The sequence below is a fragment of the Talpa europaea genome, assembly GCF_964194135.1.
Source record: "Talpa europaea genome assembly, chromosome: 14".
Taxonomy (NCBI): domain Eukaryota; kingdom Metazoa; phylum Chordata; class Mammalia; order Eulipotyphla; family Talpidae; genus Talpa; species Talpa europaea.
In genome coordinates, this window is record NC_140082.1 from 67,501,270 (window position 1) to 67,517,479 (window position 16,210).

The window sequence follows — 16,210 nt, forward strand, 5'->3', positions numbered from 1 at the left end:
AAAGAAGCAAACGCTAGCGTCAAGTCGTCAAGCCCCTCATTTCAATCCTCAGCCCTTCTCTTCCCGTGCCTCTGAACCCCGCGGGTCGGGACAAGTTTTGAGGGTAATATTGTTATAAACATATTAGTAATATTAAATTTTACAACCCACTGCACAATAGAAGCATTATTTTGTTTCTCAAATCCCAGGAAAATCCTACCAATCTGGTAGGATTTTTCTTCTTAAATTTGGTCTTCTCCACATTGACATTATTTTAATTTTTTTAAAAAACCTTCGATTACATTTTTTGTTCCATTCTGTCCTCTTTATTCAAGAGTCTTCTACTATATTTCATTTAAAAATTAAAATACTTTGGGGTCCCCTTCCTTTATCCTCTACATCTCATAAAACTTTTTGTAATTCCTCTACCAACTCTAACTTCGCATCTTCCCTTGTGTAGTCAGTTTTCTCTCCAGGCATCCAGGCAAGATGTATGTAACAATGACTCTATGGCTTTAGTATCTTAAGTCACACATAGGGCAGTAGTCTTAAATACAGTGCACGTTTCAAAAAGATGCATTAAGAAAAACACTATTATCAAGTTTAGGAATATTAATATAAGAATTAATATGAGAATTACTTTCGCTGAAAGTAATTTTCTTTCACTGTTTACCTATAACCCATCCAAACTCTTGAGGGGTAACACCACTGTCCCATGTGTGCAATGGTCTATACCCTTCCCAACTACCCCTCCACCCCTAGCAACTTCATTTTCAATTCTACCCTGAAAGAGGACAAGCAAACAGAAAAAATTAAAGCTAGGAGAAAAACAGCGAATTCCTCTAAATAACATGATTACAGAATTGTGTTTTTTTCATTTACTCTCCTTGTACTTAACAAATATTTAGAGTAGATTTTTTATAAATTCCAGGAGACTTGCCTAGGTAATATTAACATTTTCAAAAACTGTCAATGATAAAATTAATTCTCTATGATCTTATGAAAATATGAAAAGAACATAAAAAACAATTATACAGCTAATATTAAAAATGTATTCTATTTTAAAATTGGCATAGATCTCAGAAGAAATCTTTCAGGCTGGTAACTGTCTCATTTCCAAACAGAGACTTCAAGTTGATAGAAATTCTCTTATAATAAGCAGTAGACTGCATTTATTGAAATATTGCTCTCTGAACATGCATACACTCAGATTTGTTAAATATATTCTCATCTGTTTCTGGAGTTAGTTGAATATTATCTTTGACTGGTGACAGGGGTTCTGGCTTCTTACAAGAAGGAAGTTTTTCTGAATTTCTGCAAAATAAAATGAAAAAATAAATTTAGTATTTTTTGGATCATGATTTTTAGAAAATAATCTCCCTGAACAAAATAAAAGGAATATGAAGCGAATAAAATTCTTCACTGTATCCTCTGTTTCAACGTATTATATAATACATTTAAATTTTCCCCTGACCATGAAGAATAAAATATGAGTTCTGCTTCTTAGTGTCCCTTTCTGTTTTCAAAATAAGTACTAGACCATCACTATACATAGTAGCTATGAAAGAATGATTCCATTAAAGAAACTTTAGTTCTTTTCTCCTTAGTGGCCTTCTCAAGTCAAGCTAAGAACCAATATAACTGAAGCATGCACAAAAGTCTCTCCCCTCCCCTGCCCATTCTCCTTTTTGCTGAACTGAAGCTCTATGCTTATACAAATTATAAGGAAGGGGACCCCAAAGTATTTTAATTTTTAAATGAAATATAGTAGAGGACTCTTGAATTATTGTATAAGCTCTATGCTTATACAAATACAAATAATACAAACAGGTAATTCTATCTCCTGTCAACAAGAATTCAACATCAGTACGTCTTATTTTCTAAAAAGGATTTAAGAAAACTGTTGTTGTTCTCACCAATACTAGCTATCACCAAGGCCCTTTTAGAGAGTTTGTAAGATCAACTCTATTTTCATATTTCACTTTATTTGCCTTTGCACTGACCATAATTGTATTCATGATCCAAAAGCAGAACCAAGTAAAGCTGCTAGCAATTTAGCATGAATTAAGACAGTAGTACCAAACTGTACAAGGTACTAGTAGCATTTGTATTCTTCACTTGCGTGCATGTGTAGTTTTTTTTTTTTTTTAAAAAGGCATTCTCACCCTAAAGAACATTCTTGATGAAGTTTAGAAAAAAATCATTAATTTTGTTAAATTGCAATCCTCTCAATGTCATAATACTCTGATAAAATGGGAAACACATAAGTCACTTTTGTTTTATACTTAAGTATGATGGTTATCTCAAATGAAAGCATGTATATAACACTACGGTTACTCAAATTTAAATATCTGGCAAAGGACTTCTCTAAAATGAACAAAGATAACCAATTTGTTACAGCGAAGAAAACAACTAACAGATTTGTTACCAGGTATAAAATTCAAACTTTCAAGTGAAAACCAGAATTTTGGAGCATGTGTACTTGACAACTTCTCAATCTGGAAGCTAAACAGAATTAAACAAACCAATATTTTCCCAATGACAAATGCATGGCATAACAAAATCATGCATGAATGAAAGATGCAAGGTGCAAGAGAAACCAATGGATTATAATGTTACACAGAGTGAGAAATTTCCAATTGAGGTGGTTTCACATTCTACATTGCAATTAGCCTTTCAGAAACCACCAATTGTAAAATTTTACTTTAATAATGTAAAGGAAAATTTACAATTAGTCATTAAAACATACAGTTTCAACTACAAATATGTATAGAGCCAGATTTACTTCACATACTTTAACCAAAACATGTAACGCCCAAAAGATCAAAGACAAAAGCAGATATAAGAATACAACTGAGCTCTATTAAACTAGACAGTAAACAAACAAACAAAAAAAGCAACTAGGCAATAAAGATTTGTAAATGACATTTCTATTAAGCGTTAATCCTATTATCATGTAATTTTTTCTTTTTTCTTTCATTTTTATTCTCAGCATATTTTCTTTACTGAGATCAAGAAAATTAACTATAAACCAGTGCCACTCTGTGGCTAATTTATAGTCTAACTGAAGGAAATATTGTGATTCAAAAAATAATGCAGATATATAGAAGGTCAATTATTTCAAAACAGCACTTGCTATATATAAGAAATCTGGTAAATTCATTATAGAAATTCTCCCCCTTTTAGATGTGATAGAGAAGCAAATTGCTTTAAATTCAGAAGTGTGCTTCTTACCCCAATGTCTAAAACAACTTTATTTTCACTATTTTCCTGAGAGATAAGAAAGCCTAGAAAAGAAATTTGCTTGACAATAAAGAGACTCCAAAGTCAGATTAAGAATTGAGAATTTTCAGTTTGCCATCCTCTTACTAAAAGAAGGTATAAAACTGAAGAGAAATGGATTCATATGAAATAGAAAGACAGGATTAAATCTACAGAGAAAAATAAATTATTGTATTTCAGAATAAGTAACAAGAAAACTCACTTTTTGAATCCAAAATTTTTCCAGAGCTCATTGATTTTTATCTGCAATCCTGGCTTGTTCTCAATATCATGATGATTTCTCTTCTGGATGTTAGCGGGCTTCTTACTCAGTCCACTGACTCTGGCAGGCACTAGAGGTTTTATCTTGGTTGTAGAAAGACTGTCCAGAGAACTTGATTTATACAGCCCAGGAATCTGAGGATTAAATGCCCATTTAAATACTATTATAACAACCATATTTAGTTAATTTAAAATTATTCTTTAGCCATTGGATAGAAAAATAAGCTATAAGTGATGTATAAAAATGTCATTTATAAATGTCTACTACAAAAATTGTCATAATAATTTTAACAGGCTATACATGAACCTTGCCCTAAATTTAAGTTATAGGAGTCCTGTTAGTTGGTAGCAGAGTGAAACCACAGAAGCTTGTCTCCTCCATATACTCACAACTAAACTGCAGCAGAACAAAGTCAATTCTTGAAGGAAAAACATATGACCACAGTATATACTTGGAACTAAGGTCCAGAAGAAAGGAGTAGGAAAAATTGTAAGGGAATGGTATTTATAGTAAATACCGGGGCAGTACAACCACAAGAGCAGTGGCTATGGGAACCCCCTAGAGCTGCTGACTCAGGGGCATGTAACATCGGGGACTTGAGAGCTGGCACTGCACTGAATAAGGGGTATGTGGAGTTAGTGCTCAAAACCAAGGGTGCACTTTTGGAGAGCTATAGGAGCGCAGGGGTTGCAAGTGTGAGGATTACTGACTTGAATCTGACTGGCTTAAAAAAAAAAAAAAAATGCTGGATCACCTCACAGAGGAGGCTACTATTTGAAGTCTAGACTGGATTATTCAAAACACCTCCCATCTACTACTTCAGGGCTAAATCCACAAACATTCCATTATATCCAAACCTCATCAGAAACCCTCAAACAAAGGAAATAACACGAGACAGCTGAAATGGAAACTAAACAAAACATAAAAGGAAGACCTCAAAAAACAAAACAAAAAAACCCACCAAAAATCACAAAATGGCAATAGGTACTATTTCTCAATAATCACTTTAAATGTTAACAGCTTGAATTCACCAGTAAAAAGGTGTAGACCAGTTGAATAGATTTCAAAATGAAGTCCAACTCTTGTTTACAAGAAACCCATAATACCAACAAAGAAAAGCACAGATTTAAAGACTGGAAGACTACAAGAAAATGGCAACCAAAAAAAATCAGTAACAACTAAACTTAACATCAGATAAAGTAGATCTCTAGTTAACAGAGACAATAAAAGAGGACACTATATATTATAATTAAGGGCTTAATATGATAAGAATAAATAACACACATTCATATATATGGAGCATTAGAATGGAGCACCAAGATACGGAAGACAAGTAGTCACATAACCAAACGGAGATATTGACACACAATAATCCTACTAAGGCAAATTTACCATGTACAAAATGGACAGATCAAAAAAGACAAAGAATAAATAAGGAAACAGTACCTTTAAATGAAGAGTTTGATCAAACAGGCTTAACAGATACTTAACACTCCACCCAAAAACTGCTGCAAACACATTTTTTTTCAAGTGCACTTGGAATATTTTCAAGAATAGATCACATGATGGGACACAAATCAAATGTCAAAAATGCTATAAAGAGGGCCTCCCCTGGTGGCGCAGCGGTTGAGCACTGGGCTACGAAGCTGCCTGCAGCCTCTGCAGTGCCGGTTCAATCCCAGGCCTCAGGGCAAGGGTCCCACATGGCGCGCAGACCTCTCCTGACACCCGCTGCTCCCCTCAGCAGTGTACTTCTTCGTCAGTCTGCCTGTTCTGCTCCACGTTCTGGCTCTGGTGAATTCTCTCAACCTCCCACGCTTCTGACTGTACCCAGTGCTTGTATAAATAAATTAATTAATTAAAAAAAAATAGCTGTACTTCATATCACACCTTTAAAAAAAAGCTATAAAGATTAAAATGTTTATCAAGTACTGTCTCTGATCATAATGCCATAATAAAGTTAGAAATCAATTATAAAAAATAGCAACAGGAAAAGCTATTAATACATGGAAACTAAACATGCTACTAATAGCAACTGGATAAAAGAAATTAAAGCAGAAATAAAAAATTGCCTTGAGACAAATAATTCTGCTGAGGATACAGAGAAAAGGGAGCCCTATTATGCTATTGGTGGAAATGTGAACTAGTGAAACCATTATGGAAAGCAATTTGGGTTTATGTCAAAAAATTAAACATGGAAATACCCTATCACCTGGCAACTGCTCTGTTGGGCACATAACCACATACAATCAACAAAAATAATCCCACATAATCCACAATTTCACAGCAGGATTATTTACAATAGCCGGGGCATAGGAGCAACCTAAATTCCATCAATGAATAACAGGATGAAGAATATGTGGTATATCCACAATATGTATCCACATTAAGGCATAAAGAAAGATAAAATGTGACCATTGTCAATAAGTGGAGGGTATTTGAAAGAATGTGTAGTAAAGTATAGAAGAATGATAAAGACAAATATTGAACATTTACATAACAGATGATTCAATAAAGGAATATACTTACAGAAACTAGTGGACATCAATAAATACCATAAGGTTAGGAGAGGGGAACAGGTACAGGGATAAAGGGATAGTGGTCAGGGAATAAAGTCAAAGAGTAAATAGTCTCCACTGGAGTAGTGGGAGATTTTGAAACCAAAGGAGCAGGCAAAGGTCCAAACCACGCAGACATGCCAAAATACAGCACGTGCAGTCAGGAGCAAATACAAGTAAGTCAAAGGCAGGTAAGAAATCTATCCCCCACCCTCCAAATTTAAATACCCACATTAAATTTTTGAGTGTATGAAAACATTTATAATAGGACTACTTTTTTCTTTAACCATATGCTGTATGTACTTTCACATCCATATTAAAAAGAAAAAGTTATAACAGAATAGGAAAAAGTCAGTCTCTTGCTCCCTCATTGCCTTTGTATTTTTTCTCATCTAACAATGTATTTTCTACTTAACAATGTATTTTGGAGATTTTTCCATTTCACATATAGGATGGAATTTTGTTTTGTATAGGCTGCCTTTTCTTTCATTTTATAAATGTGCCGTGATTAGCTTCAGGGGTCTCTACTAACATATAGGTTGTTTCCATTGAAAGACTGATTTTTCTCCTATGGGAAATATGAAGTCATTAAAGTTTTGTTACTGTATTTTAGGACAGTAAGAGTGAGATATATAAAACAAGGGTTTAAAATTGAATCTGGAAGAGTGTATACAAAGAATGGAAAGGTTAAATATAAAAGATAAACTCTTGAATTAGAATGTTAGTTATGGAAAAAAGGGGAGAAAGCAAGAAACAAGGCAGAAAGAAACATTAGAATTTGGACAGGTACAGCTGTTTGGTTTATTATCTTTACCACGTGCAAGATAATGGAGGTGGTGATTATAAAGATCAATCTTAAGATGTTGAAAGTAAACGACCAATAAAATAATATAATTTCATATAACAAAACAAAAATGCTCTAAGAACTAGTTAGAGGTAAGAAAAACACAAGTGTGATTTTTAGATATTAAAGATGGATATTGGAGATGAAGGGAGTGGATTATTAGAGTTTTCACCAAAACAGTTAAAATTTTGACAATGTAAATTTCTGAGATCAAGAATAAGAGTAAAAAGATGATAATTAAGTCTCTAGACAAAACATCTTTTGGGGGCCTCCCTAGTGTGCAGGGATTAAGACACAACCTATGAAGCCATCCACAGCCAGTGCAGTACAAGTTCAATCCCAGGCCAGGGAGCAACCCACATGGCGCAGAAGACCTCTCCTGACTCACTCGCTGCTCCCCTCAGCAGTGTGTTTCAGTCAATCTGCCTGTTCTGTCCCCCACTCTGTCTCTGGTGAATCCTCTCACCCCCAATACCTCTGGCCTGTACCCCAGTTCTTGTATGCATAAATAAAATAAATCTTCAAAATGTTAAAAAAAAATTCTTTTGGGAAAGTTCCTTCTACGTCTGTAACTGTCACTGAAGGAAAACATACCATGCAACACCTATTATTTAATAACATAACTTTTCCTTTTCACACAAAGATTTTAAAAATGGTCTTATATTTACATATCTTAAATTTATATCTCTAATATATTTGGGATTTATATTTATACAATATGAGCTGGGGATCATCTTTCAAATAAATATAGACAATTTACTGAAAAATTTTAAAACTTCCATATGCTATTAGAAAAATAGTACAGGTTCACTAAAGAAAAGCATGAAAGATAAAAATGACAGGAAAAATTCACCTAAATCCCAACCACTTAAGAGTTAAAGTCAGTAATTTATTTGATAGTTGATTCCCTTATTTTTTTTAAGATTTATTTATTTATTTATGCATACAAGAGCTAGGGCCAGAGATGCAGGGGGTGAGGGGACTCACCACCAGAGACAGAGTGGAAAACAGAACCGGGGGATTCACTGAAATTCAATGCTGAGGGGGGCAGCAAGGAGAGTCCGCTGAGCCATGTGGGTTAACTTCCTGGCCAGAGATCGAACTCTTGCTGCAATAGCTGGTAATAGCTTGATAGCGCTGAGACTTTAATCCCTGTGTCACCAGGCAGGCCCTTCATTCCCTGATTTTTTAATAATTTTCAACTGTTCTAATTTTGCTATTGTAACCAGTGCAGGAATAAGTGTTCTTGTAGTTCTCATTATTTCCTTAGGCTTAAGTTCTAGAATGCACTTAACTAGGTTAAATTACTTGAACTCTTTCAAAATGCTTTCCAGAAATAGCAGACCAATATATACTCTTTTAAATATGTGATTATTCATTTCACTATATTCATTAAAAATAGTTCTCGGCGCCTCCCCGGTGGTGCTGCGGTTGAGCGCTGGGTTGCGAAGCTGCCTGCAGCCTCAGCTGCGCCAGTTCAATCCCAGGTCACCAGGCGAGGGTCCCACATGGCGCGCAGACCTCTCCTGCCGCCCGCTCCTCCCCTCAGCAGTGTGCTTCGTCACTCTGCCTGTTCTACTCTCCGCTCTGGCTCTGGTGAATTCCCTCACCCTCCGGCGCTTCTGACTGTACCCAGCGCTTGTATAAATAAATAAATATATCTTTAAAAAAAAAGTTCTGAAAAATCTGAGGTAAGAAACTACATGTAATTATTAAAATTTGAAAATTTATTATGAATAAGATTAGATATGCTTTTTATATGTTAATCAACCACTTGTTCTTTCTTTTATAGTCATATAGTTATATATATATTTTAAATATATGTAGTTATATTTTTTAAAAAAAACTAGCTTATCAATTTCTAGAAGACATTTTGGCAATATATATTCAAGGTTTTACATCACACATTCCTTTGGGCTAGAATTATCAATCCACTGAATTTATCCTTACAGAATAATAAAGAATGTACTCAAATATTTACCTCCAAGATCTCTACTGCAGTACTGTTTGCTACAGTAAAAAAATTTTAGGATAAATGACAAACACGAAAGGACTAGCTAATTCATATAATGTCATATTACATAGCTATTATATATTTAGCTATGTGAGAACACAGATAAAGATTTTTATAATGCAGGAGTTTTCCTAATTTAAACATCTACACTTAAGAACATGGTCCTAGAAGATTTGAAAGTAGACGTTAAAATAAGAATACAGGCATTTCGATTTTTAATTATAGTTTTTTTTTTTCTGGTAATAAGCATGCACTGCTTCTGAAGTTTAAAAATAATTGAATATTTTACCTTCTTCCTTAGAAGTATGTCCTTTTTTGAAAAATGAGATGAATGTAGCTTGGATTTCTGATTATCTTGATCACTAAGTGATTTAAAATTGCAATCAGACTCCTAGATCCCCCAGATCAAAAAATAAAATAAAATTAATTTTTATAACAAATTAATATTCAATAAAACAAAATAAAAACAGATCAAAGAAAAAGCATTGGATACAATCAAAGAAAATGAATCAAATGTAGAAAGAAAAAAATGCTATCAGTTTTACTTTAAGTTTTTTTAACTGAAGAACCCAACAAGATGTTTTAGCTAGAGAAGTAAATTGTATAAAACAAAGTATACATTTAAAATTGAAGTCTGGGCCTCCCCAGTGGTGCAGCGGTTGAGCACTGGGCTGGAAAGCTGCCCGCAGTCTCTGCAGAGCCAGTTCGATCCCCGGCCACGGGCGAGGGTCCCACATGGTGTGCAGAACTCTCCTGTTGTGCCTACTGCTCCCCTCAACAGTGTACTTCGTCAATCTGCCTGTTCTGCTCCCCGCGCTGGCTCTGGTAAATTCTCTCACCCTCCTGCACTCCTGACAGTACCCAGTTCTTGTATAAATAAATCAATAAAATAAATAAAATAAAATTGAAGGCTTTTCTAAATTATTTCAGAAGTCTGTCAAATGTTATTTCAGATAACACAAGAGTCTCTTCCTGTAATACTGAGGCTTCTTTCACATTCAGCTAATAGTTTTCATAAATTATTAGCTACTGAAAGGCTAAACCAGTAATTCTATAGCTCTTTTTAATTGTATGACACATTCAGCATTAAAGAGATAAAAGGCACCGAACACTTTGAAGCAGAATAATATTGCACCAATGCACATTTACCTTTAACAATGACTTAAGACCTACTGTCTGCCTCCTGGAGGGCTTTCCTATACAGAATAACCTGTATACAGAATAATCTATACAGAATAACCCATGAAATCAAGCAATAAAATAAAAAGACTATGAATAGAAATTCAGAAGACTTTACATTTCTGTATTTTTTAAGAGGGTTTCTTTTAAAATAATTACCTATATTTTTTAAGAGGGTTTCTTTTAAAATAATTGTACACAGCATTATATGTCTTAAAAACAATCCCATAGTGAAAAATACTCCATTAATTTAGAGTACTTTAATACTCGCTCACAGCTAACAGTAGTGGTGATGCTGGGCTAAATGGTTTCTTAAAATAATGATCATGATTGAGAGCCTAAGATTAATTTACCTCAAACATGGTCAATGAATTCAATGTATATAGAATCTATGGTTGTTGCTTTTTGATGAACTATCTATGGAAGTCTTGTATAGAGAAATATCTTCTTTAAAACTATACAATAAAAACTGATACTCAAAATGAAGCTCCAATGGTATGATGACTTTCTGAAACATTTTCTACATCAAAGAAAGATTACTTAGTTTTTAGGTTAACTGCCAGTGTGCCAACTCTTTGAGAATAATTGATTTATCCCAGTAGACATTTTCACATCTGACAGAAAGAGATGACTTAATGATTCCTAGTTCAGTGTAGTTTGCATGTTTGTTTCGTGGAGCTAATACAAAATAATTAGTACAATAATTAATGATTAGCCCAGAAGACAGTGTGTGGAGAGTTCTGTCAACTTGCTCAGTCCACAGGCTGTGAACTTGGTAAGGTTTTCAACACGTGGTTAAAAACTTACAAAGTAAATGAAACAGGAAGATGTCTGCTGGCGGTATTTTTTGAAATAAAGAGGTTCAAAAGAAAGCATCTGGTGTGGTACCAAGATGTGATGATGCAGTATGAAGTGAAAAAATGAAAAAGATGATATAAAAATGGAGGAATCTATTAAAAGGAACAGTCTTCTAGACTAGTATGCATGAACTAAAGGCAAAGTGAGTGGGAGGGGGAAAAAAAGCAAAAGCCTCAAAGGCAGCCAAGGATTTGGGTTGATACACTCACAAAAATTTAATAAAACTTACTACATGAGACAGATTTGGGATTCAAAAAATTGATCTGTTTTCTCCAAGCAAAAACAATGTTTCCACATTCTCACATGATATTTTCCTTCAATAAGGCCAATACAACTTGGGTTTCTTTTGTGAAAATATGTTCCTTTCGATAAGTACAATTCATACTGATTTATTATCATGCTGCTTGATATTCAGTATTATCAGGTATCAAAATCCTATTAAGTATTACCACAGCCATAATAGTCCTTACAACTTGGTAATTACAGTTGATAAAGATAAAATGAAGTATGCAATACTGCTAAATTTAAGATAATTCAGATTTAAAGAAAACTATGATGGTGTCATGTCTTTTTAAAATGTAGTATCAGTGGGTCTTATGACTAGTACTTAGTTTTGATTTTATTTAAATCAGTATAAAAATTTTCTAAATAAGAAAAATGGTTAAGGTCCTTTTATAAAAAGTAAAAATGTAAAATTACTTGTATTAGTTTTGCTTCATTACAAAGGGGAAGTTTATCAAGAGTATGATTAGGGTGTTCCTGGTGGTGCAGGGGTTAAAGACAGCTCTATCAAGCTACTGCCAGCCACTACAGATGAGTTCAATCTCTGGTCAGTCAGGGAGCTAACCCTTGTGGCGCAGCAGACCTCTCCTGTCTCGCCTGCTGCTCTCCTCAGCAGTATATTTCAGTAGATTTATCTGTTCTGCTCCCCACTCTCTGGTGAATCCTCTCACCCACCCCCACCTCTGGCTTACACCCCTGTTCTTATATGCATAAATAAATAAATCTTAAAAAAAAGTATGATTAAATAAATTTATAACAAGTTTTCATTAATAGCCTATCATTCTGTGATAATTATGAGTCAATTAAATGTACAAGGGTTTAGATATGATAGATATAAAGTCCCTCAGCGGAATAAAAAAGGAAATTCCAACAAAATATGATCTATAATAAAAATTTGAATAGCAAATTACTTAGAATGTAGGCAAAATTTTCTTGTCTGAATAGCACCCTATTTTCTCTTACATATGAATTTGAAAACAAAGACTTCATAATGTGACTTACCTCTGAATCTGAATCTTTATTAGAACACTGGGAAAGATTTGATGTATTTAGGCTTTCTTGAGATTGTAAAGAACAATCCACTTCATGTAAGTGATAAAATTCATCAGATGACTCATCACTCTTTGACTGGGATACATCAGACATCTTATGCTCAGGCAGCAAGGTGGGGGAATCACTCTTTCTACGGAAATGCTGCAGGGTTGTGCTTGGAGAGGAGTTTGAAGTTCTTGAAATATCTCCAAGATTCCCAGACCAACTAAAACAACTTCTTAGTGTCCCCAAAGTGGGTGGTGAAATGGTCCTTGTGAATCTGCTGGTCTTCAAAGACTGAGACTCTTCATTAGTAACCCCACTTATATCATCTGGAATCTGATCAGTTAAATTATGTGCTACATTTGTATCAATTAGCTTATCATTTAAGCAACCTGATTCATTCAGATTGGTCACTTTATCTGTGACAGCAGTTTCATTTAGAGGCTGACTGCTTGTTTCCTTTGATGCACAGTCTGCAGAGTCTGGAGAACTGCAAAAAAACCTAAAAAAAAACAGAAAAAAAAAAACATTAGAAAGAATGCTAAGCTTTTTTAAGTGTTTTCTCACAAAGGTGACAAATTTCCAAATGGAACTTCAAGTCTTGTGAATTCATTATTTCATAAAGGCAAAATATATCTAAGTTTTACTAATAGTTTAAATATTGATTGTGCCAAATACAGATATTTAAAAATTTATTTCATACAGTGAATTTTTAGATGAGACTTTCTAAACACACTCATCTATATATAAATGTATGTAGAGCTGGAGTATTTGTCATCATTATCTTATTTTTTATTAATTTTTTTTCTTTTCTTACATCATTGTAGTCCCTATAGCTCTCCCACCACCTTATCACCCATGAACTATCACCATATTCCCTTGTGTTTATCCCTTCCCTGTTTTGCTCCCCTCCTGCCCCGTCTTTTATTGTATGCCTCAGATCTATGGTCAGCTTGTTAGTTCTGACTTTTTCTTGAGTTTGTTTGGTTTCTCGGTATTTCACATATAAGTGAGACCATCCAGAATTTATTTATTTCCTTCTGACTAATTTCGGCTAGCAAAATCCCTTCCACCTCCACCTTTCTGACCCCAAAGAGACAATATAATTCTTGAGGACAGGTAATATCCATTCCTTTGTAACCTCTACAATACCTGAAACAGTGGCTTACACATGGCTGATTGTCAAATATTTAACAGATGTTGATATATGCAAAAGAAAGGACAATGCACAACTACTTCCTCTTATTTTGTAAAAGCAAGATGAAAGAAATAAACCATTTGCCTTTCATTTTTAGCAGAAATGCTAGTAGCAAATCATCTGGTATATTGTAGTATTATACTAATCCACTAGCTTTTTATGTACCCTATGAACATTACATTATTTAAAAAATTGAGGTAAATATTTTCAAAGCAATTATTATATCCTGATTCACTGAAGAGGTATTTAGTGTAGCACCTTTTAAAAAATACTTAAGAACACTCCAATACAAATGAAAGATCAGTGTCATTATAGGGAATTATTCAAGGATAGTTTTTATGTCTAAAAAGAAAATCCTGGACCTCCCCGGTGGCGCAGTGGTTGAGCACTGGGCTGCGAAGCTGCCCACTGCCTCTGCAACGCCAGTTCAATCCCCGGCCACCAGTGAGGGGCCCACATGGCGTGCAGACCTCTCCTGCCATGCCCGCTGCTCCCCTCAGCAGTGTATTTCATCAGTCTGCCTATTCTGCTCCCTGCTCTGGCTCTGGTGAATTCTCTCACCCTCCAGTGCTTCTGACTGTACACAGTGCTTGTATAAATAAATAAATAAATAAATCTAAAAAATAAATAAAAGAAAAAGACAATCCTACAACTTATTAAAACATCTAACTATAAAAAGCATTATAGATATGTGAATGAAGATTTAAGCTTCCATAGGATATCATTAAGGTTGTGCAAGTCCTATAAAGACAAAAAATATTATTTATTTAAAGTCCTCCAAAGAAGAATAAAACATTAAGAAGTAGAAAATGGAAACTCTACTTTCACCCAAATGGAAAAAATGAAACACAGTTCCAAATATTTCTCCAAATGTGAGAAGTCAATTTTCTAAAAATGTATTAATCACATAGATCATGTAGGATGTTGCTTTCCATTTTGTGTGACCTACTTTTTTTATCATTCCACTGTTAACAAGCACTATTAATGAGGAAGAATCAAAATGATGGAACAGGGTCTGAAACACCTCCTAATGTGAGATTTTGGGATTACTGATGTTGTTCATCCCTTCATGCCCATCTCCCACCATCATGAGTAGACAAAACTGGTTGCAGTCTGGTTTAAAAAACTTGAAAAACAGAAAATATGTATCGTTAAATCTGCCAGAGAAATATAGGGGCTGATAAAGGTTCTCTTCTTTAGATTTACTATATTATGGCAAAATAAATTCTATCACTTAAAATAAGAGCTATTAGTTACATGTATGTTTACCACCGAACAGATGTTGTTTTAGGAACTTCACTTATAGAGCAATTTAATTTACTCAACATCTTGAGGTTGCTCAGGTCAAACATCTCATTAATGAAGACTATAAGATTCAAATCCAAGTAGTCTGACCAACCCCAGGCTCCAAATTCCTAACCAGTTATACTGCCTCTTCAAATTCTCATCACTGCTCACAGGGATAATGCTAACAGCCTAAACCCATATTTCCATCTTCGTTTATTTATTTATTTGTTTGTTTGTTTGTTTGTTTGAGATTTATTTATTTATTTATACAAGCACTGGGTACAGTCAGAAGTGCAGGAGGGTGAGAGAATTCACCAGAGCCAGAGCAGGGAGCAGAGCAGGCAGATGGACGAAGCATACTGCTGAGGGGAGCAGCCAGGCAGCAGGAGAGGACTGCGCGCCATGTGGGACCCTCGCCTGGTGGCTGGGAATAGAACCAGCACTGCAGAGGCTGCGGGCAGCTTCGCAACCCAGCGCTCAACCGCTGCACCATCAGGGAAGGCCCATCTTTCCATTCTTCTTTTGTGGTCTACAATTCATACTTCTCAGTGTACTCAGAGTGGTCTATCTAAACTAGGTAATTAAGACAATTAATACATCTTTTGGCTCTGATGGGTGAAAATTAGATCTTTTTACAAGCAATAAGAATGACAGACTTTTTCATTTCTTAGAAATAAAACCAAACAAAATGGTAGTGAGACAAACAAGAGTCTCCTCCTAATACCATAATACTGGAAAGCAATTAAGAATTCAATTGAATAAGCCTAATCAAGTGCAGTAAAAGCATATAAATTCAGACTAAAACACTCCTAATAAAACTCCCATCTATATTTTATAGCCATTTTAATTCCATTTTCTATATTTACTTTCTTTTTAAAAAAAAAACTAGTATGTATGATAATATGCAAAATAATCTGCACATTCTACAAATGTACATTTATAACATTTGAGAATGAAGATGGTTTCTGAAAACCATCTTCACTTAACACATTCATTTAACATCTAACTGAATGTTAGAATAGTATTATGTCCAATGTGTCTCCTTACTAGAAAATACTAGACTGTTTGACTTCCATATGCAATCTGAAAATAGCTGTGTCTGGCATGACCTAGGATTTTTAAAATAGGAAAAGAAATGAATAAAAAACAAACCAGGATAAAAAACAAACACACATCATGCCCTGTGATTAAAAATCCTATTTTCATCCCTAATCTTCATCTCTAAAGACAAACAGTTCCTTAGCTTACAAGGAAGGCTATCATTCTTTTCCTGACCTACATTCTGAGAGTGGTAATAACAGCAGCAGCAATCAACAGCAAACAATTGCCCCCATGTCTCATGATGCCACCATCTCCATGTCTCTGCTTGGTCTGTTGGACCCCACCGGTTATTTAAACCCAGTAATGGCACCTAACACTTCTTCCTTCCCTC

General features: G+C 34.6%; 1 protein-coding gene across 1 annotated transcript in view; it reads right to left on the bottom strand.

Moving 5' to 3' along the window:
- Positions 1–1,151: 1,151 nt before the first annotated feature.
- The window catches only part of EXO1 (exonuclease 1), a gene marked incomplete at both ends in the record, with an annotated part of 38,171 nt that continues 23,112 nt past the window's right edge, over positions 1,152–16,210 (bottom strand). Inside the window, 4 exons of the mRNA XM_084253046.1 lie at positions 1,152–1,293; positions 3,464–3,657; positions 9,229–9,330; positions 12,261–12,795. Coding sequence (XP_084109172.1) covers positions 1,152–1,293; positions 3,464–3,657; positions 9,229–9,330; positions 12,261–12,795 — 973 coding nt within the window. The remainder of the gene's footprint in view (positions 1,294–3,463; positions 3,658–9,228; positions 9,331–12,260; positions 12,796–16,210) is intronic.